General features: G+C 27.8%; 1 protein-coding gene across 2 annotated transcripts in view; it reads left to right on the forward strand.

Annotated features, from left to right (window-relative positions):
• Nucleotides 1-1621: 1621 nt before the first annotated feature.
• The window catches only part of LOC112595250 (vesicular glutamate transporter 1-like), a 79138-nt gene continuing 56064 nt past the window's right edge, over nucleotides 1622-24695 (forward strand). Inside the window, exons 1-2 of one of the 2 annotated variants that reach the window (XM_025340386.1) lie at nucleotides 1622-1761; nucleotides 6655-6770. In XM_025340386.1, coding sequence (XP_025196171.1) covers nucleotides 6706-6770 — 65 coding nt within the window. In that variant the 5' untranslated portion in view covers nucleotides 1622-1761; nucleotides 6655-6705. Of the gene's footprint in view, nucleotides 1762-6654; nucleotides 6771-24695 lie in introns of those variants that run through there. The other variant, XM_025340387.1, reaches the window with a different exon arrangement.

Raw genomic sequence — 24695 nt, forward strand, 5'->3', positions numbered from 1 at the left:
TTTTCATCAATTTAAATATTTTGATTTATAGTGAATTATTTTTATATACTGATATATACCTAGATAGGTATACATTTACAGTCAAAATATACCTATCTAGTATACCTAATTACATAATAATTCGATCTATATTTGTTTGATATAAGGTTAAACTTTAACCAGTTATTAACTCTAAATATTTATTATAAATTATTGAATATTGTGTATAAACAATGCATTTGTTTAAAAATGATAAAAATCTAACTAGTATACATCTACTTTGCAAATTATTATTCCACTATTCGTTTTTACATGTTTGATCAGTATATAATTGAATAGTATAATATCATAATATTAATTGTTAAAATCTCAGTATTGAAAAATATAATTTTAACATAAGTATATACTTTAAAATTCAAAAAATTGGATTTGGGAAGATTTAGATATTTTATAATCCCTATGAATTTTTTTCTAAAGACTAGCATACCAAAATTATGTAAGTACTTATTATTTATTGGTCACTATTAAAATAATATATATTGTACCTATAGTAATAATACAAAAAAAATTGAATCCCTGATACTAGCTAATAGTTGTATACATAATACAGTTAAAAAATAGAAATTATTACACAAATATACATATCATTTTATTTTATTGCTGAAAAAAAATCCACTGAACGATCGAATATTATTTTAAAATGCACATAAAATCGCCATATTTAATGTATAACTAACACATAATATAAATAATTGTATTTGAATATTTGAATACTAGGTTACCATAGCTGACAGTGAGCAATGGGCTGTTCATAATAATAATAGATAATTATCAGCACTCTTGTTTGTATGATTGTAGAAAAAAATGCTGAAGACATTATACTATCATGTTTAAAGATAAAAGTGATTTATTAGTAGAAGGTAGTAAGTGTGTACCTACCTTATTTTAATTCAATATTAGATATACATAGCCACATAGGTATTTATTCTGTTTTTATCAAGCGTTGATAAATATGAGTTATTTCGTTTAGTAAAATTACTAACTCAAGGGCATTATAATATTCTGTACAATTTTCAATATAGGCGTGTATAAATCCCTAAAGAAAAAAAAATCATTTAATTTATCCAGGACAAAACAAATTTGAGGGCCATTCAAACAGTTTACCCGGTCCGAATTTTCTACTCGTCTGCCGCTGCGCATTATACCTACACTAAATACTATTATTGCATTACATATAACTATATTATAATATGTATATCGTATACGCCACGATGGGATGCGATATTTTCAGTGGAATTATTTGAAAAATAAAACTAAATGTATCGGCGGCGGCACGACCCGTTTTCCGCACGAACTACGTTTTTCCTGGCAGCCAGCCAGCCAGCCCGGCCGCCCGCCCGCAATCCCAGTCACCGACGAGTGTAGCCATTTTCCGCGGCGCACCTGTCAGGTGCGTGCGGCGCAACGACCTGGCGGGTAGACGACTCCCGCCGCGGGGGCACCTCCAAGCGTGGGCGAACTTTGGCCCGCGCCATTGGCCGACCACCCGGTCCGCCTGCCAACCGCGAGCCACCAGACGAGCGCCGGCGCAATGCCGAGACCGCCCGTCCGACCCGGCTCATCGGCTTTCCCGGGGATTTTCCGCGTCCGCCCGGTTGTCCGCCGCTCGGCCGACGTTTCACCAATCGAACGGGCATACGCGCGCTTTTCCGCTGTCGCCGCCGCCGTCGTCGTCGTCGTCGCCGTCGCCGTCGCCGTCGTCGCTGCCGGGCCGTAGACATGGTACGTACACGTATTTTGCAATATGATAATATTATTATACCGAAAATGTAGTCGTTCTAATGCGTGTATCGTGGTATATAACATACGTATATTGTATTCCACGCGTAACCTGCAGCTATACGTATAGGTACTTATTAGGTATATGATAAAGTTTTAGATTTATAATATGATTATACCCGGGGAATAACATTATATACATAGATGCCTGTTAATTTAATATTTAATAGAGCTTGTAAAAATTATCCAAAAAAAAAAAAAAAAGTTTACCACTGAAATCAGTCAGTATACAAACCGTTGTAAATTATTTATTTATAATATAAATATTATTCATTATAATATTCACTACCGACTAAGAAGTAAATGTCAGCTAGTTTTGGGCACAATATGTCTTTTAAAAAGTAATTAAGTTACTTAACTCGTTATACCTACTCAACTGAAATTTTATTGAAATTATTTTACTATTCTTACTTAGAAAAAAAGTTATACCTGCGGGTATTTCTCTAATTTTTTATCTAGAGTCAATCAACAACCAACGTTTGTAAAAATAGAGAATAGGTATAATTTGAACAAGGTCCCAAAAAATAATTTAAAAAAATTAAATTAAATTAAGTACCAATAGGTATACATCACACGTAAATATGCGTTGTCCAAATCTAAAACATTGAGAATTTAATTTAATTTTAAAATAATATATACTAAGAATCTACCTATTAATAAATAAATAGATATTCTTAAATAGAATAAATTTTTCTGATGAATTAAATTTTTTTTTCATTTCATGATAATTATACTCAAAACGGTAACATGGTATATTATTTTATTTATTTATTTATTCTTGTAATTAACAAAGGATATAATTTTATCCTTTGTCAATTACAAATAATATTAATATTATATTATAATAAAAACAATAACAGTTTTAAAAGGAAATAATATATATTCATGAAAGGTTTTATAAACGTAATATTCTATGAATTAAATAGTTGTGTCAATAAGCAGTTGTGTGGGAAGTCCGATGAATAAACTGGTGACCTCCAAATGTTATAACAAGAAATATGCCATGTGGTAGGAAATTGAAAGAAAAATCAGATATTTAATGAAATTATTTTTGAAAGAAATTACAAAAGTTTTTTCAATTTAATTTTTTTGTTTGGAAAAATTCTACAGAATTACGTAACGTAATAATTATTTATTACGTAGTAACTTTTGTAAATAGTAGTAAAGGCTCACTATATTTCTTATCCGAACTAATTCATTATATTTTGTTACATAAATGCATTATGTTTAATTAATTATAAAATTATACTCTTCGTATTAAATTAAAAACCAGTTAAATAGTAAATAAATGAATATATTACCTTTATAACATTACATCATTTACGTTTTATTTTGTAAAATAAATTATATAAGGTAATTAAAATTAACTATGATTGTTTATTTGAAAGATGGGGTACTAAGCCTTTCTCAGTAAACTTCTCCCAACAAAGTGCACTTACGCATACTATTTTTTATATAAACGATATTAACGCAAAATTTGTATTAAACGTTTTACATATGATCGAATATATATATATATTATATATACTATGCAGGCGCTTACACTTAAATATTTTTTGAAAATATGATCTGTTTAACTATATCAAAATTATTTACATCATATTAAATCTAAACTTATTGATTAAAATATTATATTATATTTTTATACTAATTACAAACATTGATACAACAACGATGAATAATATCCTTTTAGAAGGTCAATAGTATAGGTATACCACTTAGGTACTATATTATACAGTACATAGTTAATTCTTCACAACGTTCCTCGTGGTTTTTTACCCCTTTTTTAACTCCGTTAAATGTGCACCGATTTTTAATACAGTTATTAGAGCGGTTTCAATTAAATATATGTCCAATTTTAACTAATATTTTATTTTATGTGATTAATGGCAACCTTAGATTAATAAAAAATATTCGTTTTATTTAATTATTTCCTGTGCAAACCCCTCTTCAAATTGTAAAATTTAAAAAATTGACTTCGAAGTAAATATTTTTGGGTATAAGTTATTTGTATACGAAATTTCAAAGCTAAGAATACGATAGACTTAACTGTAAATCACTTACACAGTTACACAAACACACACATACATATGCATTTTATTATTATAGGATGTATAATTTTGTTGACATAATTCTAAAATATAAGGTTAGACATATTATTTTATCTATTTATGTACAATATATTTTGTATATAAATCAATGTATATTTTTATGTTTTGTTACAATCATTACAAGAAGTTATAATGCATTATAAATTTGTATTCTGCTAATCGTCTTAAATATTAGCTTAAAATATAAAACATTTAATTTTTATCTATACGTATATACGACTAATATATATATATATATATATATATATATATATATTTATAACTCATAAGTACGTAATTTATAAACACGCTTATGTATATATCTCACAATACTACTAAAATTCAAAAAACTAAAATTTGAGAAAATTCAATTAAAAATTGAATCTAGGTATTCTCAAATATACAATCAATGTGTAGCTTTAGTTTTTAAACTTTGCAATAATATGTTCATATTACTTGATTACTCGAAGATTACTGGTATTATTTTTTATATTAAGCTACTTTGTTAAATTTCAACTAGATATCAGAAAATTGAGTTTTAGGAATTTTGCAATAAATAACATAATTGCCACATTTCGTTTTATATCAATTCAAATATTTTATAAAATAAATGTGACAATTTTGATTTTTATATGAATATAAAATAAAATTTAAAACTACAACTCAAAATATATAATTATTACTAATACAAATTTTACTTGTACATTCATTCAATTGAGAACTGTTATGTTAAAACACCTCAAATCAAAAAAAGGCAATATTGATTTCTTATACTTAAATAGTAACTTAATATATTATAAAAATATATACCAAAATATGGTAGTATTATTTTTTTTTTTCCCGTAGTATTGAATTAGTAATTAAATTGATATCAACACATGATTATTATGGAGTGATTAAACTATTTTTTACACATATTTTAATTATAATAGTAAAATATTCATCATTTTAACTAATGTAGTTACTATAATAAAATTATAAATTTCTGCATATTTTATAAAACATAAATGGTAAATAAATATCAACATTTATGTTGCATCTTTATGTAATAGATATTAGATAATGCATAGAAAATTAATAAAAATTAATTTTATTTATTCTTTGAAAATAATGATTAATATAAATATTATTTTCTTGTTATAATTCATTTGTTTTTAAAAATCAGCTATATTATATTGTTAAAGTTTGTTCAGTTGTTTAGCACTGAATAGTATACAATATTATAACTATTTGAATAGAATCTATGTCAAATGCAGTCAATATCTTAATGGAAGAGATTATTTTTTGGGGGGATTCATAAAATTTGTATGCAGACATAAAAGATGGTATATTTCCAATGTACATAGAACTTTATTTAGTGAAAAACTGAATGTATTTAAACTTTAATAAACTTGCATAAAATGTTTTAATGCTTGTTTTATATATTTGTTTATAACTTATACTTTTTGCTTCCAATACTTGAATCAAATTATAATCAAATACTCAGTCAAATATTTTATTTTTATCAGTATAAAAGCTACAAGGTACCTATATTAACATTTTAATTTATATAAAATTACATTCAATTACACTTTTAAAAGGAAATTATTATGATATTGTACAAAATTTAGTTTTGAACATGATATTTTAATTAATAAAAATATCAACTAGAAAGTCTGATATTTACTGAATATTAATCATTATTTTAAATGAAAATCATTTTTCCCATTAAAGTATTTAAATATAAAAATACATCGTATTAAATTAAATATTTTAAATAAATAACTTGACTAATAAATTTAAACTCTAAAATTATAATAATATTATTTGGCAATATAATATAATTATTTATAGTAATATCTCTACTATTTAGGTAATATTTTTTCCATATTTGTTCTTATTTAAATCAATACAATAATATTGTTAAAAATTTAATTTAAAACCATTAAATTATAAAAATATGATAACATAAAATAGAATTATATTATAATATTTATAATAAGCAGAAGATTTTCATAAAATTGTGTTGTATAAAATATCCAATATTATTAAACTACAGTGGTTAATTATTTTTTATCTTTAAGTACTTTAAGTTTAGATAAATGGAATATTGGAGTGGAGGAACCATTGTATTATTTTGATAATAATATTATCATCGTAAATTTGTGCTTAATTAATTGTTGTATTAAATAAAATTTGAAGATATTAAGTATGTTTCAAATATATTTAAAGTCAAATGAAAATTACATTTTATGAAAATTGTATATTATCTAATTTCAAATTGTGCATTGTTATTTGAAAAAAAAATTTCAAAATAATAATGGTTAAATAAGAATAACTTATATTATAAGCAATTAAAAAAAATAGTTACAGCATTAATATTTATATTATTGTAGATATATTACATTATTAAAATTATTTTAATCATAGAATACTATAATAATCATTCTTATTATAATTTATTAAATTAAATTTTAATATAAATTATACAATGTTTTATGATATTAAATATTATTTTATTTATAGATTTATTGTTAATTTTTATAGTACCTACTGTTTTCTTTTTTAAATTTTTTTTATCACAGTTATGTATATATAAATTATACAGTTAACTAAAATGCTTATTTATCAGACGTATTAATATATTAATATTAATTTAACTGTTATTTTTTTTCAATATTTACGTATATAGAATTTTATGTAATGTATGTGTATTAAAAATTGTAAGCAAACCGTTTTAATTATTATGAAAATTAAATTGTTGCAGTATGGATAACATCATAATACCTACAAAAAGCATAGCCCAGAAAACATCACTATGGCACCAACATTGCCAGAGTGGGCTTCCATTGTCAAGAACAAAGTTCTACGAATATTTCAGAAGTAAGTTTATTGTTTAAAATATTTATTAACGGAAAGTTTTCGTGCTAGCAATAAAACGCAGATGCGTATAATATAGGTATAAGGAAATCTAATGTAATGAATATCGTATGAGAAAGTTCCTAGAAATTGAATTATTTTAGGTATAACAAACTTGCAACATAGACTTGAGAATAATAAAACACATTTTTTACGGGTAGGTAATGAGAATCGTTGTTTTAAGGCGAAAATCTTTTCTAGTTTAAATTTTTTTTTAATTTAAGTATTTATCTCAAAGTGTTATACAGATTAAAATGTAATAATAATAATAGTTATCAAAAAAATATAGCAAAAGTAATGAGAATTTCGTATATTGCGAGTATAATCTTATGTAAAATGTGAGTTTATGGTAAACTATAATATTGTACATTGATCAAATTAATTACTATAATACGTTAATTACTAAATAGCTGGTATTTGAGAATAATTTTAAAACTGTTTATGAAAAATAAATAGTAGGTTTTTAAATTGTATTACTTTTCAGTTTAGTTTAATTATAAATCAGATAATCTCGGCTGAATTCTTAAATTCATTTGAATGTACTCCAAGTGTCATTTAATTTTAGAAATTTTAAAAATTTGAATTCATTGTGACTAAATCAAATAAATATATAATTAGAAAAATTATATATATGATAATTAATATAATCTATCAGTAATAAACTAAAGACTATAAATATATTCTTGTTAGGTATAAAAAGCAATAATATTAAAAATCGTTACAAAATAATAAAATATAAATCTAAATATATATAAATTAATACAAATTGATATCATTTTAAAAGTTAAAATTATATTGAAGTATCAATAGTTATCATTTAAAAAAGTAATATATTTTTTTGTGATCTTAGCGTTTTATTACAATTCTTTTAGAATATGAATGTTTAATTCATATTAGTTATTTTAAAAACTATTAAAAAAACGTTTATGTTTAAATAAACGATATTTAAAATTTAAAAAAATGATATACCTCTAAAACTTTATACATTTTTTCCACTTTTTTATTAAAACGTATTGTGTTTATAGAATATTTATACATTTTTAGGAAAAATTTTTTACTACTGAGCATTTTAACTACATCTTTAATATTCTATGAAATTTGTATAAAAAATTTAATATTTAATTTAATTAATTAAATATTTAGATACTAATTTATTACAAATTAGCTTTTTGGTATAAACAACATTTTTAAAGTAATTCGTAAAAAACAATTTTAATTTTAAAAAGTTACGCTTATTGATTATGTATTATAAAGAGTCATATTTTATTTCCACTATAATCCACCGGAACAGTTTACCAAGGAAAATTGCATTATCAGCGGAATGCAGCCATGTTCTCCCCTTGAGGCTTATTGCAATAAAATGAGGATTTCATGTACGATTGTCCAACTCCCAAAAGTCAAGTAGTTATGTTATCAACACGCACGAATACTGAGAATCGTCTGTGTGATTGATTTTTTGGTATAGTTTTCACAGTAAAATATTGTTGGTTTATTGGAAATGTACTAAATAATTAGTAAAAGATATGATAGAATAATTTTTTTTTTTTATCTACTTTAATTTGAAAGTATAAACATCTATTATAATAGTTTATGGCGTTATATTATTTAAGCAGTTATAATATAGCTCTAATATATATTGTAGCTATAATATACGTTCTTTAATTTTTTAGGTTAACTATTTTTTAACAAAAGAAAGTTAAGTTTTTGAATAAATGTAATTATCTACTAAACAATAAATATTTAATAATAATAAATATACCCATTTTACAATAATTAAAATGTATATCTATAGTAATATATTTATATATATATTGAGATAATAATATTATTTCTACACAAAATATAATAAAATATTCCAGAAGGCGACTTATTTGAACAAAAATTATTAAATGACATTTATAAAAATAAAATGAATGTCATATAAAATAATGTTGTCCTCATAAATATACCATGCACACTTGCACCCTATTTATTATGACCCTAACACACACACAGACACTGCACAAACCCAATTCCATTATATTATGATGCAATAGGTATAAGGAAATTATGTTTTTATAAAAACGACTATAAATATTATGCAATATATTGGCCCTTTTTAAGTTCATTATTGTTTCAATCTTTTATGCTGTAAATTATTTTTAGCTAAATTTGAATTTTTTTTCAAATCAATATTTTTTATCATATAATTAATCTAAAATTCAAAAAGATTAAAAAAATTAATTATATGCTTCTATTTGTGCTTTTTTTGCTTATCTAATGTTTTCATTTATATACATTTTTTTATCGTTTAATTTTGAAATGTACATAATATTATGTTGTATTTGAAAACGATTATTGTATACATTACTTATAATTCTTATAGAGTTTTATTATTTGGCGTTGAAAAACCAAATAAGATTTTTTCACCATTTATTTCTCAAGAAAATCGTTTATTATTACTACTGTGTCGTGTTTATAGAATAACAGTTTTTTTTTCATTGTATTAATGAACGATCCAATAAAACGTATATATTCTCAGAAACTCATATTTATTATACGGACCGTAATATTATCAAAGCAATGTCCTTTGGCAGTCATTTATATAGCTGCGGTGATGCAAAAGTCGTCTAGAAAAACGGCTCAATCGCACATATACACATTATTTAGAAAAAAGCTTTTATTTTTATCTTTGTAATCCGAGCCGGTCCCTTTTCTTTTCAAGACAGTATCACTTACTTTTAGACAACGAAAACGACGACAAAGACGTTATAGTTTAAACACATTAACTTTAATCGGTTTTACTTTAGTCGCGTCTATATTCTCTGTTCTAAATTCGAATTTAATCACAAATAAAAACCCCGTAAAAAATATTATATCTTGTCCGGCACGGTATATTTGTACCTAAATTATGTGTGTATACATGTATAATATGCATATAAGTAACAGCAGTAGTAATGTAAATAATGATCCGTTTTTCTGATAATAGAATTATTTTATCAATATCTTCTATTCTAAATTTACCAAATAATATAAAAATAATGTGATATCAGTTTAAAGATAAAAATTAAACATAATATGCAAATTGATTAGGTACTTAACAATCTTTTATAATGGATATTTTTTTAATAATTTATCACGGATGTTGGTAAAAAAAATAGATTATAAATTATAATAAAAACGATGAATTTGGACAATAGCTACACAGAGTGATTTGTCGAGTACGCACACTTTCATTTTTTTTCCTTTAATAATATATATTTATTCAAATTCTGTTTTTGTTATTTCTAAAAGCACTTAAAAACTTTATTTTAAAATCCTTGATATTATTTTTACTATTAAACGAGTGTTCTGTGGTGATAGAAACGTCTGATTTTCAAATAAGAATCCACTTTTTTACTGTAATTTATCATGTGAATATTATTTTTCGAACAATTTTGATTTTTAATGTAGGTACTTTATTAAAAATTCAAATTAACAGTTACTCAGCTATGAAAATGTTTTACTAAATAATCTTAAAAATGGTTCGACAAAAATATAAAATTGATATAATATTGATTTGAGTACTTGGACCATTTATACAAATTCTCATTTATTAAACAAAAGTTTGTATCCTGACGGGTCATTCTTTATAAGTAGCAAGAAAAATCTTATGAATCTTAATATATGATCATTAAGTTAGTATATTTAAATGCTCCAAAATCTGATTTTGTATAATTGTATTATTGAAGAAAAAAACAACGGTATGCATGCTTAATGACTCATTCTGTATATGATACATATATATGTACATACATGACATAATATGGTAGGATATAATATGGCTTTTACATATAGCTTTGATAAATTAATTACATTGTATAATATCTAAAAGAATTTTTTGTTATTGTTGTTTTTAAGCTTTTATTATTTTTTTTTTCAAAATTGACACGTTTTTACTGAAAATAATCGCACCACACCATGGGACTTATTGTACATTTGCGTGACAACACGCACGATTTAACCACGACACACTCGTGGCGACGAACGACGATATCCTTTCCCGTCGCTACCGCGTAATCATTAATATAATATGAAAAAAAACCCTTTACTATCGTCAATTATGTTTATTGCTTTTCCGTGGATGCTTTTAGCTGACGTCCATTAGTGTTTCGACAAACTTTTCATATCCACGCCATTAGTGTCATTCTGTATAACTTTTATGCCATTTGACGTTGACATAAAAATCAAATAATATATTAATAATAATAATAACGGGAAAACACCGTTTAAGACAATGGCGATCGAATCTAAGGCGCCGCATTGAACAGACTATTCGCTTATGTAGTTTCGTCTAAATTATTACATTCACATTATGATATAATAATGCGTCAAATGTTTGTATGTATATTGTATATAGTTAATTTATAAAATTATTTATGGAGTGTATATTAATAAATACAGATTAATTAATAGTCAATGACGTGCTTACTCTTCATTTTACCCAAATTTAATTGTATATTTGTTAGTATTTGCTAGGATTTGTTCATGTCACTTGAGAAGTCACAGCTAGCAGCTAGCTGTAAATAGTACGGGCGTAAACCACAGTTTGTTGGCTTGTTGAGATTAATACACCGATGATTGGTGTTCGGTTAAAGATTTAAAATTTTAATTGAAATTTTACGAACAGCCCTACACTGTACTACTGAGGTCTAAGACTCTTAATAATTATGAAATATTAATAATATATATAATAATATATTGAACGCGTAATGAACTATTGGTACGTCATAAACAATACACATTGCATTATGTCTATAATTATACGGACGTCGAACGCGTTCAATAGGAGGTATGTGTAAATGCGCGTCAAACGCTTTATAGTTGAAAAAGTTTCGAAGGTTTTTTTTACCTGCAGCGTAACAATATACATAGGTAATACAGATGCGATGTGAAACGCGCGTAATGAAATATATATGTACATTGTACATGTATAATACAATTTAACTCGCTTTTGTCGGGCAACAAACTTCATTTAATTTATATGACGGTAAAAGGAGAAAGAGAATATAAAAAAGTACAAATCAGTGCGAAAAATAAGCGTAGGTGCCTCTGTGTATATGTATACACTTATACACCTTTTACGGGCGGCGGAGACTTTTAATATCGGTCCGCAAAATATAGGGTGTTAACTCATCTAGAAATTCGAGATAACGTCCGTACAAAAGGTACAGTGGTAGGGCGGTGCGCAGAGTATTATACGATATTATATTATATTTATAGCAGTTACGGTGCAGTTGTATAGGTAAATACTCTCCCTTTTTGGATGTCTGCACGTTGTACATAATAGTACCATATTATACATAGGTATACGACCTAATGGCCACGTGTCGACCTCCGTTTGATAATAATTCATAGTAATAATAATAATAATAATAGTTATTATAAAATTATTTTTATTATTTCTGTAATAATATAATTTAATATCGGCAATACTGTTGTCACTATATAATTATATATAGTTAATGACTATTGTAACACGAATAATATTTTTTGATGCTTTTCGTCGTTTAACCGGCACACCGTCCTATTCGTTATTATACACCGTATACTTTTTCTCATACATGTGCAATGTGCATATTGGTTAGCTTTTCAATTCACGTGATAATAATAATGATTAATAATTTTAATGGATTTTAAAACTATCGTTGTCGTACACGAATCACAAATGGCATAGTATATATAATATGTGGTCTGCAAACTACCTTGCAAAAAAAATCGACGTGGGTACAGTATAACAATAATAACAATAATAACAATATTACAGAGAAAATAAAAAGCCACAAAATGTGTTTTACTCAAATGTGTTCGTAGTAAAAATCTATAAGTGTGCATATAGTAAAATATTACATATTTACATGTTTAATTACTACAAACAACTCTAGACGATGCACGTTACGTAATCAATTTAAATATTATTAATTTAGAAAAATTAAAAAATTTTTTTTTAAAACAACTATATAATATTATAATATTATTTTATTAGTTATAACTTATAAACTACAATTTAATTACAATTCACCGATGTAATTGTATTGCCATGATGAACTGTACGTGAGTAAAAAAAAAAAAAAAAAATGAATATTTTCGGTAACAAAATATTCGTGCGAAATTAGATTAAATAAAATAAAGTTTTAAATCTGGCTTTCGTGTTTTAACGTTTTACCCTGATAGCTGAGTATTGGAAAACCGGGAGAACGCGACGGTTCATACCTTGTATAATGTGTATATATATTATAATGAATTCGAATGCGTCGAACATCTTTTGAGAACAACGGCTCGAGATTATCGTAATGATTCGAATACGAAAAAAAAACACAAACGACTACCGACGCGTTTTATATCTACGCTGTCGGCACTGTCGAGGTTAATCTCGATAAGTGTGGAACCCAAGTGTTCGTATTGAAAGTAAAAACAATATAAATCGCCGTTACACGCAAATCCCCGGTATTAGAACCCGTCGTTTGTATGGAGCGTATACTCACGGGGATTCGATCGTCTTCATTGTCATTTATTTTCGCTGTTGCTCCGAGTAATTAAACGTTCCTGAAGGATACCACCGCTTCTGTCGCTGTTTTCCAAGCCCTCTTTTGCGCCGTTTAATAATATATACTTATATACTCGACTTATCGGTACAATCTGTGAAATAGATTTCTGCAGTGCGGACGGATAAAAAAATGAAAAAGAAAAGAACAGAAAGAAAACCCTTTTAGTTGACGCAACCTTTGTCCCGACGCTGCAAACCTCTGACCACTTCTCTTCGTCACCATTGGTTAAAACTAACAAAAGCCAATAAACTTCCATGAGTTCACAATATGATGTTATACTACTAATAAAGAGAACAGATATCAAAGATTTGATGACATAATTATGTCGTTATTATTTTAGTACCATATTCTAATAATTATTGTAATATTCCAACAATTTAGATTTTTATATCTAGTTTAGGAAATAGTTTTTATGATTTTTGTCGAATTATTCGTATTTTTATCAAGACTATAGAGTGTATTGAATAAAACCTTCAGTTTTTGGTAACCTACAATTTAGGTTCTAAATTATAGTTCAGAATTCAAGTAGGTAGTTGTATAATAAATACAGAGTTCAGTTATTAGTATAGTGTGTGTGTTTTTTTTTAACTTTGTTCGTGCCAATCGCCAAAATATTTTCTTTTCGAAACATTACTCTGACTAAACGGGCGTTAAATCATATTTTACTGTCTTTGTAATAAGCTTTAACACAATCGATCGATAAATGACCAGAGTTTAACATTAAAATGAGAAAATATTTGTTGGAAATACAATTTAGAATGTTGTATTTCAGGCAAAGAAATTTAAACACATAATTATATTCAAAAAATCAAATACATTTGCATTTTGTTTCAGTACTGTTTTAATAAAAGTTTAATAATAAATTAAAAAGTAGATACATAAATAGAGATAGGGAAAAAATCTATTTATTAATCCGATATGATTATTAGTCATCAAAGTTTAATATCTCGAAAACCATTCTTAGAAAACAAGAATATGAAAATATGAATTGATTGTTTTTTTGATCATTATTTGTATTTACTCACTCATACGGATTGAGTAAATATCGATTATGTTATTTACTCGGTTAGAACGAGATAAAAATGAAATAGAAACGACAATATCATTTAATATATTTTTGTTATTGAAGCAGTGATATTTGCAAATATTTACAATAATTTTTATCTGATACGCCGATATACGAGTATTATTCATCCTGAAGTGTGTGCCTACTACCTTTAATACCTATAGTATAGTATAGTACTACAAAAATACTACTGAGCGTCGTACGCAACGACGAGAAAAGGTTATATAATATTAAAAACAAATATTGTTGCAGCCTTATTTTAGATATCTTTTGTGTAAAACTACGCATATACCTTTAATGTATAAAATAATATTATATTTTAAACATGAATTAAATCTATTTAAATTATACGATTTAGCGGACTGTTCGGTGTCCGCTATAGCTTTTTTTAATGTTATCATTATTTAAGGGGGTTGCACGTTTCGGTGTAGATAGGTAGTTTATTTGATCGCGCGTCGTTGTCGTCGTAGGTCGAAAAACAATTCGGTGCCACATTGTGATTTAAAGAATACTATGAAATCGTACGACTACGTTACAGGATGGGGGTGTATCGTTTTAGTGCATTATTATAATTTTTTTCTGCCCTTCGTTATCCGCAAATATTCTCCGGTTTCGTTTAATATTCAAGTCATCACTGCCGGGGCTATAACTCATTGTCACCGAAGGAGGAGTTTTGATTAAGAGATACAGGCGTTTAATGGACTGCCGCCGTTGTCGCCGCTCCACTGGAACGCACCCTAAAAAAAAAAATACATCCAAAGCACTGATGACGACAATAACATCAACGGGACCCTCTCCGACGCCACATATATACGCTATACATATATTAAACGTACTATATTACTTAATTTATTACATAAGCCATATAAACAAGGAAATTGCTATATTGTATATACACAGCACTGAATTATCCGATCGCGACGCTTAAATTTTTCTCTGTAATTAATTATTATTATAGTCGACCGAACTAAAATGAAACACGCTGCGCATTTGTTGTGTTTCGTCGTAATCCGTTACTCAATGAAAGACGGCGGTATTAATTCATTATTTTGCAATTTTTCATCGAATTTGACGTGCCCATTATGAAGTCTGTGTACGCGCATATACGTGTTCATAAATTGTATTATCGTTTTTTCGTCTCGTATGGTTGACGTTTTTCAGTAAAACAAACCGAAACGTCCACCGAGCTGGCATACTTAAAACGATAGTTTATTCAAAATACATTTTTTCAGGAACACGAACGATTAGTGTGGAACTTGTATTACGGTAGCACATAATCTTCGTTCATACCGAGGTCGTATAGCGGTTGTGCGCCGAAACAAGTTTACTTAGCTTTTGTGCTATACCGACATGTACCACCTATACCGCCGTACAGAACGTACGAGCGTTATAGCTGGATTTATATCGCGCGTTATGGCATTCAGACGAGTTTTCCGGAGAACTGCGTATTATTGTTATTATATCCGTCTCGTCGCAGGCCGAGATTCGCGTAACGATTGTGTGGTGGTCGCCGATGAGGGAATACCGCGTATAGAGACGTCGACCCGATTTTCGCGTTTTCGTACATAAAAATACGTTCGCGCAAAGGCGCTACTTCGAGTATAATAATACAGACGCCGTGGAACGGACGAGTGGCGGAGGCAGCGGCAACGGCGACAGCGGCGGACGTTTGGCGCCAGACAGATATTCGGACCGGGCGCCAAGAAAAAGGTCCGTATAAAAGCGGACGACCCTTCTACCCTTCGGCTTCACAACCAACACCGCTTTTCCTCGCATTTGGCATCGAATAAAATATTATATCTATATGTGGTATATACATTTACATTCGAGTCGTAGTGTGCGATATACGCGGTCGCGCGCATGTGTGTGTGCGTGTGCGTGTCACTGTGCCTGTGTATATGGGAAAATAATATCATGCCCTACAAGAAATATTGTCTGCTGTCGGAGCTTTTTGTCGGAAGTTATTTTTGTTCATGTATATATATACACGAGGCGACCCATTTAAATGCGGCTACACTAATTTTTCGAAATCGATTTGTCAGTGTTTTAAAATAAAAATGTTTTCATTATTTTATAACCATTGCACAATTATGTACGTATAACGAGCTCTTCGTTTCAATTTTTAATTATTCTATAGTGAAAATCTAAATAGTATTTTAATTTCATAATTGAAAGCAGAATAGGTAGGTACTTTTCTAAGCGTGTAACGAATATTGATAATGATAATATAATTTTCTTTTTTAATGAACATATTTTACAGTGTAGACAAGTGAAGTTTATAATGTACGTATTTTCTTAAAGAAAAATTATACTTAGGTATTCAATATTTAGTGTAATAAATACATAAACATTTTTAGAAAAGTATTCCGCTCTTGATTAATTATTGTGATTATAAATAGAAAAGGCTTGGGATTAAGTAAAAATGTAATGTATTATTTTATATACATAATCAACCAAAAAAAATATATATTGATTTAAATAATTAGGTACTGTAATCAGCTAAATGGCTTATTACGTTTATAGTGTTTGTGCCGTGTCTTATTGTTTGTAGTTATTCTTGCTGATTCACTGACTACAAATACAGGATGTAAATTTGATTTTTTATTATTTAACTTTTATGAATATTTTTGACATTGACATTTTATTTTATTTTATTTTACATACACATTTTTTGATATCTCACATCCTTCTTGTAATGCCATAGCTTGAACCCCAAATTTATATCGACAAATAGTTTTCTTCGTAATAATATATTATACATTATACAGAGTAATTCGCCTAGCATTGTGATTTTTAAATATACCTACTTAAAGAAAATATTTTTTTATTCTTGAAATTAACTTGATTTGTTGATAGACTAATATAAATTGCTAAAATAAACTCCACATATCTTTTAAACCTATTTTTTAATGGATTATTCAGCTTAAGTACACTAAATGAAATAATTTTAATATTAATTTTTCGAATTTCAATTTCAAACGTCAAAATTTTTAGAAAAATTATCCGTTTAATAATTTATAGCAGAAAATGAGGGTTCTTGTTTGAAAAACAAAACAAAAAAAATCCCATTATAGTCTTTAAGTATCTATGTATAAAAATTCTAAAAATTAGATTTTCATAATTGCATAATTAAAAAAAAAATTGGTCACCTCCTTTGCATGGTGAGTCGTACTATATATTATTATTATAACAGTTTTGAATTTAAATCGAAAATACTTCTGACAAATACATTTAGATATTAATCGAAACATATACGTTTACCATTGTAGATAACATATTATTATAGTTCAAACTTTAAAACTTTAGGCCAGCATAACGACTGGAGAATGGTGAACAAATTTCCGTGTACATACTATAAACTTATACAGATTTATTAGTTAAGTTTTAAAATATTCCTGTATAATATTACTTGGAAATGGAATACTTCTACATAATAAAAAAAACAAATCTCGTAGTTATTTTATATAGTTAAAATGATTGCGTTATTAAATGAAATCTGTAATATATTTAAGTCTGTAATTTAGGACTTTCCGTCGGGCCATTTGGTATATTATATAATAACATAATGTACGCGTGTTAGTTTGCGATAGCATAATAATGCGCACTGCAGTACATATACTTTGCTCGCAGCTGTTCAATTTTTAAAATCGTTTAAAACATATTTTTTGCTATGTATTTTATTTTGTAAAAATATAGTTTTTCTTGATCCAAACTGTAAACGAGTATATAACGATGACACAGTAATTCTATCTGGACGTCTTTATTAACGTCCGTTTCAATGTCTACCCGCCATTTAGTCTTCTTGACAACTGACGATTTCGTGACATCTACTTTTTATATTGCTGCAGAGTAAGCTCTTTTTGTTATTCATTAAAATGAAATATTCAAAACATTTTTTTTTTTTAAATTTTTATTTCTTTAAGCTAGCGTTAATATTATTTTATTTTAATGAGATTTGAACATATTTTAAACTATTGTTATCAAATTGATATATGCAATGTGCCTACTTAAATAACATATTACGTATATTAAATTATAACTAATATATTTCTTTTGTGATTAGAAATGCTATTTTCGGACATATTTTTATAATATAATATGTATCAGTTAATAACCAACAATAGATAATTTCGGGGAGTAAAAATAATACGTGTTCATAAATCATAATACAAATATTTATGCATCATGTAGATGCGTCAAATTTATACCTATTAATTCATTTTAAATCCATAAGTTTTATAATGAATTAGTTTACAATATACATTAATAGGCTTAAAGTGTTTTTAAATAGAATGTATGGTACAAAGTTTCTATAGGGATATAAGCTGAATTTATTAAATGCAATGAACGTATAACATATTAAATTGTAATGTTATATTTGAGTGAAAAAAAATTTTCCTAAAAATGTATCAAAAAATAATAATAATTAAATATACGAAAATAGTATTCTATAACCTATACTGACTACAGTATAGATAGCTCGGCTGAATGTTGATTTCTAAAGTGAAAAATCTGTGCGGAAAACAATGTGCAATATTTCCGAGTGGTTTTGTTTTTTTCGATCGTTTTCGCGGAGCAATAATAGTAATAATAATAATAATAAAAAAACAACCACGGCGATAATTTAATACGTATCTCCTATACAATATATACATACACACGTATAAACATTCGACCGGCAATAAACGCTTTGCATATACTCGATAAAATAATAGGGACGGTGGTCGTTCAATGCTACCGCCAATGTTAATATATACATGTCGTATTATATGGAAACACGTTGAACAGCCACCCAAGTCTTTAGGGATTGCGTGTATAATAATATACATAGTAGCGATTTCAATCGGAACTCGAGTGCTTAAGCACTGCTGTTATATACGGCCGCCATATATATATATATATATATATATATATATAGATGCGTAAATTATAATATATACACTGTACGTAGATCACGCCACTCTCTCTCTCACTCTATGTAGATATATATATATATGTATATAAATATATGCTATTGGCCAATGTTTAATCAACAAGTTGATGGCCGCGGGCCCGCCACCCCGCTCACGTTGTTTGTTCATGCAAATGTAATGCTCGTCTGCATCCGAAATAGATCTCTCGATCTCTCTCCTCCTCTCTTAGAATACGTATGTATATATATAAAATATATAGTATGGTACTCGTCATCGTATAACATTAACAAAACACACAACAAAATATAATATGTACACGCGCTTATAATATATGGATATACAGAGTGATTCACTAAATGTTCTTACCCCCTTATATTTTTCAATAATGCTGCAGTTATTAAAAAATTGATTTTTCGAAATTTTCAAATATATAATTACTCAACGATAATATTGAATTATTGAAATGTTTTTGTATTTCTTAGGGATAAAAACCAAGAACTTCATATGACGACTCTTCTACCACACCTTTTCTATACTCTAAAAATGTAATATTATATATTAATTAATATTTAAAAAAATCCAACTGTAATAAATCCTACATAGCATATTAATAGTATTCTATTTTATACTTTCGTAAAACCATTCAAATTTAATAATTGAAAATTACTAGTTTACACATTTTTAGTTAGGTACATCAAAATGCTCTTAGAAATTAACCACTAAATAATTTATAGTAAATGAGCAGTCATTATTAAAAATCAGAAGTTTGTATCGTAACATGACACTATTAATTATATAGTGGAAAAACCTCAAGAATTTTTAAATACAGTCTCAAAGCATGCTTAAAAATTTAAAAAAAATCAGAATTTGAATAAATGTATTATTAAATGTAAAGATGGAAATCGTGCTTGATGAATCACTCTGTATGTGTACGTTACTTATTTTGTGTACAATTGTTTCTACTCCGGAATATTCACCTCCAGCATAACTCGGTAATATATACATAATCATTTCCATCTCAATCTCTCCGCTCTAAACGGTCAAATCCCGAATCAGTATTCCGGTGCGTATTGCAGCTTCAGAAAATAGCACGCGCGTGTTTATAGATAGGTACAATATAATAATTGAGCTTTGACGTGTTTGCACAGGAAAATGAACCCATCGCCGTCGTCACCCAATCGGGTGTAGGTCACGATCGAAAGTGTTTATTTATTTAACTAGGTATATACATATATATAACGTTCTTTTCGACTCTTTTTTGGAATTTTTTTCATAATATAAAATGCGGTATGCATTGTAAAAATTATCCAGATTATAAATTTTTTCTCCACTATCACAATACTGTATGTATCTATATTAATTATACGTGATGTAATATTAAATTAATTTTTACACAAAAACTTTAGTCTAACATTGCATATATTTAACTGTAATTTGTACACTGATATTTTAGTTAATTTTTATATTTTCACAAAATAATATTTTCATAGTATAGCTTGAATGTTTTTAAAATATATACGAGTATACAAAAAATAGTTTAAAAAAATTCGTGTAGCTAGTATTATTGTATAATGCAATAAGTCTAATGAGCATCGCAATGATAGAGAATATAAATATTATACTTAGTGACACTCAATATTCAAAATTAATCGTTTATGATTCATACTTAATATTTATATATTTTTAATACATAGCTACTAACTGCAAGATTACCTATATACAGTATATTATACAAACGTATATGATATATTCATGCGTTTATGATGGTGTATACAAAACCGTAGGTAATTATGTACGCGCGCAAACATATATAATGCTGCACATAATAATATCATCGTATAATTTCGACGAAAAATATCCGTTCGAGTCCTTTTGAAGGATTTCGACCTTATTCCCCTTCCCAAATTACCATTCCACCTCATAGTATTTTAATTTCTCCCTATATTGCGTATATACACGTATATTTATAGCGTTTACGTCATTACTCCACGTTGTCCGGCCGTATAGTATTATATTATTATACGTATATAATATAGTCGTCATTGTTCAGTCTCTTGCGTTAGAAGATACACGCATATTATAATCTGTTGAGCGTGAAATGGGAAAACTGATCGGATCGGATTTTGCGTACGCACCTGATAAGGACGTCGTCAGTCGAATTGCGGGGCGATGGAGAAGCAGTACAAAAGGGGTATTAGCATTGACTCGTACACGGGCGGCGGCGGCGTATGTAGTTGCTACGCTAATACGGCAGAGCAAATCTCTTTGTAATTGTTTTAAGTCAGCTCTTTTGCTCTCTTTCACTCCCTTCCTCTCTCTCTCTTTCTCTCTCACTCAAAGAGCTTTTAGTCCTATTGTCTCAGTTTGTTCGGTAGAGGCAGCGGAGAAAATTTAATGACCGACGGGGACCACTGAACTACTGCCGTTCATTGTACATTATATATATACACATAAAGCCGTCCTTAACCGTTATACTCTCTCTCATTCACCGGTTCTCGATGCACACACACACACACACACATATTTATACGTGTGTATCGATCGATCACTCACGGCACTTGATTGCGACGTATTGTATTAGACAGGAAATGGAGAAAAGCTGATGGAGAAGAGTATAAAAAAATCTCTTGTTTGATTTTATTCGATTTCTCTTATTTCTGAACAGGAAATTTGTATATATGTATATGTGTGGGTGTGTGTGTGTTTTCAAACTTTTACTACCCTTTTCAATAGTGATTTATGCACATGTGAAAAGTGTATCTAGACTGGAAGTATATATAGAAGGGGAACCGTGTTTTCAAGCAAATTTACATAAACGTTGTCGAGATCGAAATAATTTGTCCATTTATACTGGTGACACGGTAAAGGCGGATACACTATCCCTGGTTGTACTGTCACTACAATATCTCAGCAAGTCTAGGTAAAAAAAAATTGAAAGACCTCGATGATGGTTTTGGCAAATAACTTTATTGGTCAGTGGTTTTAGTGTGTGAGTGACTCAAGAGGAGGGAGGATAAAAACAAATACCTTTACGGTGGTTTTGAGATTTTGTGTCTAACTAAATTTACATATTATCATCTTTGTCGGAAAAAAATATATCATTATCTAGAACGTGATTAATCCAGCGATTGTATTATCATACATACCTCCTATGATTCGATGCTGGTCTCACATGAAACAAAGCGTGCGAGTAATAATAACCTGCAGTCGTTAATCCCTCTTTCATTTAGAACTCAAAGTTTACATACGATGAATCATGTTTTGGAATTATCTCTAATCGATTAAATTCAAAATCGTATAAACGTAATACCACAAACGTGGAGCTGAATTAATTAAAAAACGATTAACGAATGACTATTGCATAATATATTTAGCCAGATAACTTACGATAATATTTTATTTTATAAATACAGTACATAATTTATAATAATAGGTATGGTTAGGTTAGGCACGGCGATGTACGTATAATATAGAATATACAATTTTAACTATATTTTAATTAAAAAAAGAAAAAAATAGTTAAATGTTTTATTTTACCACGTTATTTTTGTTAAATTCATTAATTTTTCTTTCGCTTGTTATCTTTACTTCTTAATATATTATTTTTAGTTTTTCGACAAACTTTATTTATAAGCGTTTCTTTCTGTATTAATGTAGGATTATACTAAAATCAAGATAAAAAAAAAAAATTATTTAAAAAAAGAAGTTTTTGTAGGTACCATCATTAAAAAAGTAACTTGACTAATCCCGTAAAAAAGTGTTCATTGTCGTCAAAGTTGTAAAAATATCAATAATAAAAAAAATGTATTTCAAACATTAGAAAACTTCTGAAAGACAATATTATTAAAATACTTAACAAGATCGATAAAAATAATTATCACCTAAAATATAATATAATGTATTACACGTGTATATTCTATTATTATTATTAAACTATTATTCATTAACTACTATTGTTAACTCCTAATTTTACGATCTCGTGTTCACTTAACTTGAGTTAATTATTTTCATTATCTTTTCAACCTTTTTAGGTAATATATATAATAAATATCGATCTAACTTTGTACCACTATATGCAATTTCGTCCACTGCAGCAGATTTTATAATTATTCGACATCCTGTAATATATAGTATAGGTACCTACGCCTACCATAATATAATCATACAGCATATTATTAATATCATAACTATACATCTTAGTCTTGTAACAGTATCGGATGTTATATGTGGACGGTATCGTTGCAATATAATATAATATTATAATAATAGAAAAGCCCAAAAACCGTTCTCATTAGAGCCAAGCCAACGACGTGTTCGTCATCATCGTGGTCCAAAGTTGTCGCAATGTCATCGTCGCACGCGTGTCGTTCAAATTGCTTGCGGCTCTCGCCCTCTTCTTGGGACGCGGTGAATCAGCGTTTAATATAAAATAATAACATAAATCGACGCAACACTCTCATCTTGACGACTCGTAATTTGACCCGTTGTCACTGCAGCAACGTGTCAAGGCGATGTAGCTCAATTTCTGTTTTGGTTTTTTATTCTCCCCGTCAACATTTTTTGTAGACGTCGTCTTTTTACCACGTAAATCACATTTTTATAATTGGCCGAGCTTATAATATTATATTATTACGTAATGCGCGTATCGGGATCCGAAAAAGAACCATGAAACAGCGGGCAACATTATCTTAGATTTGAGGAAGACGAAATTGTAATTGGCCCTGAAAAAAATTTAAGGTTTTCATAGGTGCTCATGATTTTTTCGACACTGATTTGAAGGACTAAGAAAGTGTTGTTAGCTAAAAATAATTCGGATAAATATGCTAATGTACAAAATGTACATAATGTATAAATAAAATACTGTAATAAAAACAAATGTTAATAGAAACAATTGTTTTATAATAAAAATATTGAACAAAAATACATAATAAATTATATGAATATAAATTGTACGCGTTAATTAAATATCGATAAGAAGCTTAACTTGCCCAGTTCTTCTTGGCACTCGGCAACCGTTAAGATTTAAAGAAAAAAACAGTGGTTCAATAATAATTATATTATATTGAAAAAAATATTATAATCCAGCTATTCTCCGGCTTGGTCATCGTCTAAGTTTATTCAACAACAACCGAATCGTCATCCGTGTGCTCTTAAAAATAGACGGTAAAAATGATGTGAAAAATAGGGATCTTTTTATTAAACTCTAACGATGGATGACAAAATTAAAGCTGTAGTTACAACAGTTGTTGCGAGTTAAAAAGAATCAACCGATTCGAATGTAAGGAAATAATATTATCTTCAATATAGGCTTATATATATTTTATAACTAAGCCCGTCGGTATAA

Source organism: Melanaphis sacchari, unplaced genomic scaffold (genome assembly GCF_002803265.2).
Source record: "Melanaphis sacchari strain LSU unplaced genomic scaffold, SCAv2.0 Contig261_pilon_pilon, whole genome shotgun sequence".
NCBI lineage: Eukaryota > Metazoa > Arthropoda > Insecta > Hemiptera > Aphididae > Melanaphis > Melanaphis sacchari.